The sequence below is a fragment of the Oreochromis aureus genome, linkage group 4, assembly GCF_013358895.1.
Source record: "Oreochromis aureus strain Israel breed Guangdong linkage group 4, ZZ_aureus, whole genome shotgun sequence".
NCBI lineage: Eukaryota > Metazoa > Chordata > Actinopteri > Cichliformes > Cichlidae > Oreochromis > Oreochromis aureus.
Window position 1 is genome coordinate 19,180,918 of NC_052945.1, and position 2,753 is coordinate 19,183,670.

At 36.9% G+C, this 2,753-nt stretch overlaps 1 protein-coding gene across 1 annotated transcript; it reads left to right on the forward strand.

Moving 5' to 3' along the window:
• Positions 1–2,753, forward strand: LOC120439779. Its single transcript, XM_039610831.1, has 2 exons — positions 1–181; positions 1,109–2,753. The coding sequence occupies exon 2, from the start codon at positions 1,110–1,112 to the stop codon at positions 2,130–2,132; it is 1,023 nt and encodes a 340-aa protein (XP_039466765.1). The 5' UTR covers positions 1–181; position 1,109; the 3' UTR covers positions 2,133–2,753.

Here is a 2,753-nt window from a genome sequence, read left to right on the forward strand (position 1 = left end):
TTACATGACTGTTAAACTACTACTGGTGTTGCTCTTTGATAGCCTCATCTAAACAGCTGGATTATCAAGCTTCCTCTTGAAGACTAGCAGAGCTTATTGCTCTGGTTTCATTTACCAGGAAATGCAAAACATAAAAGGAGTCACGACTGTCCTCACTCAAAGGAGCAGCAGACTTATACAGGTAAGTTCTCTCATTTCCTGGTGGATTCATTTTTACTTACTGTCACTCACATGACTTTACCCTCGTCTCTAATGCAGCATTTATTCTACATTTAAAGATACAATGAAGTCGGTTCAATATGGAGTCAATTACATTGCACTTTGTCCACCTTCTCTTAAATTACAAGCATACTCATTCACATAAAAATGATCTGCAGTATTACAGTTTTAAACAATATAATTAGTTTAACTTTCTGAGAAAGAGGTGAATATAATGAAACCAGAGCCAAACCTGACAACAGAAATAAGTAAAACTCTGGGTTAACAAAAGTGTAATGAATAAGTGGGGAAAATAAAAGCATGTTTGGTCATGGCTATAAAATATGCCTCACTCTTTGTTAAAAAATTATTTAGTTTGCTTTGTTTAATTAATCCTCTGTAAACTGATTGTTGAGCGATCCTTCCCTGTTATTTATCTGAAGCTGACAGGAGGCTTCAGCCATCAAATCAAGTTACAGATACAAGTTATTAGTGTGATTTTCTCTCTTTATGTCACAAAGTTAAAGCTGTTTGAGAAAACAACATTTCTCACTAAAAAGCCTCTCTTAACAATCTCTTAATTAAAAGTAAACTCTAATATTAAAAAGTAACTTTTGATTTCAAGTGAAGAAAGCAAATTTTTAAAATGCAATTGCAACTCATAACGGATGGTGTTAACCAGAGAGGAGAAAAACAAGTAAAACCTGTTTCAGAGTTTGTCCGGCTGAAACTATCAAATTATAAACTAGGAGAACAGTTAAAGCTGTCTTAATCATTAATAATCTGTTAATCACATTATGCAGTCATCACATAATCATTTGATGCTTCACTTGTCAACAATCATGTAATGAATGTCAGAATATAAAGTATGCATGAACAATAAAAACAGTGACTTCTTAAATCTCTGCAGGATGAAGATGTTTGGAAGAATGATGAGCTGCTGTGTGGCTCTCCTCCTGACCTTCAGCTCTGTGTCAGCTGTAAGACGAGCGCTCAACTCAATCACTGATCTGAGGTCAGTAGGCTTTGGCCAGTCTGTGCCCGAGTACAGCCTCTGCTTGCTCCACTGGTTTGCTACCACAGTTGACTTTGACAATAACAACATCATCCTGCTGACCTTTGACCCAAACCGTGGTGATTATGGCTCACATCGATATCGCAACGATGAACAGCTGTTAGACCCACTGCCGAGGGGATATCGATACTACACTGTTGGTAACATCTACCAAGATGCATCACTGGAACTTCCAGATTATGTCGTGGAGTCGGACATTGAGGAAAGTAACAGGGCTCGCATTATAATTAGAGTCAGGCAGCAGAACGCAGTACAGACAATAGACCAAGTCTATATCACACAGCATTATGAGCCATATGAAGCTCGAGGGACAGAGTATGATCCACAGCATACATATCGGGTCACTACCTGCCTTCTAAGAGTGTTGAGAAAGTTTTCCTTGCATCTCGATAACATCAACTCACTGGCTCTCAGAAACAGAGTTCATGACTCCCAGCTATCAGAGATAAGAAACATGTGGGGGGACCTCGCTTGTGTTGGACTGTTGTTGTTTATTGTGATCCCAGAAAAATATTCCTCTCACAAACGCAACAACAGACGTCAGCCAGCACCAAGAAACAACACACAAAGTTATGTTGTGGTCAATATCCCAGAGAGCAGGGAAAATAGTGACTCTGTCGTCCTGGACAGGTACAACTCTGATCCTTGGCGTTACACATCTCTCTCACGAAGAGACACATGCAATGAGAAAAACCAGGTTCGTTGTTTAATCTGTTGTCTTTTTTTAACAATTATTTTTTCAGTCTTTCTTATTATATACAGTGGTGCCTTGTCTCACGACTTTAATTTGTTTCGTGACGGAGCTAATAAGTCAAATCATTCGTATGTCAAATCAATTTTCCCCACTGACATGAATTGAAATGCCATTAATCCGTTCATGACCCCAAAAAACAGTGAGAAAGGAATTTGTTACATGTTTTTCAATAAGAAAAATGTACTAATAAATAACAAATTTTATATAAAAACACAATAAAATTGAATGTACTGCAATAAACTGGTCTTATTAAGTATAATATACTTCATTATGGTGCAGAGTGTGGAAGTGCAACAACTCATACTGATTTGCCAAGTCGACTACAAACACATCTTGGTCGTGTTTTTCAATTATTCCAATTTCACAACTTTCCTTAACATGGATTTATTCATCATACAATGAATTTATTGTGGGATAAAAAGCAAAGCAAATTACAACCACTTATTACCAGAACTGCTGGTGGGATATTATTCTGACCCCATACCCCGAGAATCAGACAGCTACAACATTTTGACACAACTATCTGAATAACAGGAGTTGTTCTCTTGTACGCTTTGCCTCCGTGTGCTTAATTTTACTTTTTACTTCATGGATTTGTTTTGTAAATCTCAGAAAATCTATTTGTAATGAAATGACACATATGTTGATTAAGAGTCTGTTTCACTGATGGTTTTGATTATTTCTGTAATTTTGAAAACACTGTTCAATAAAATATATTTTCATGTG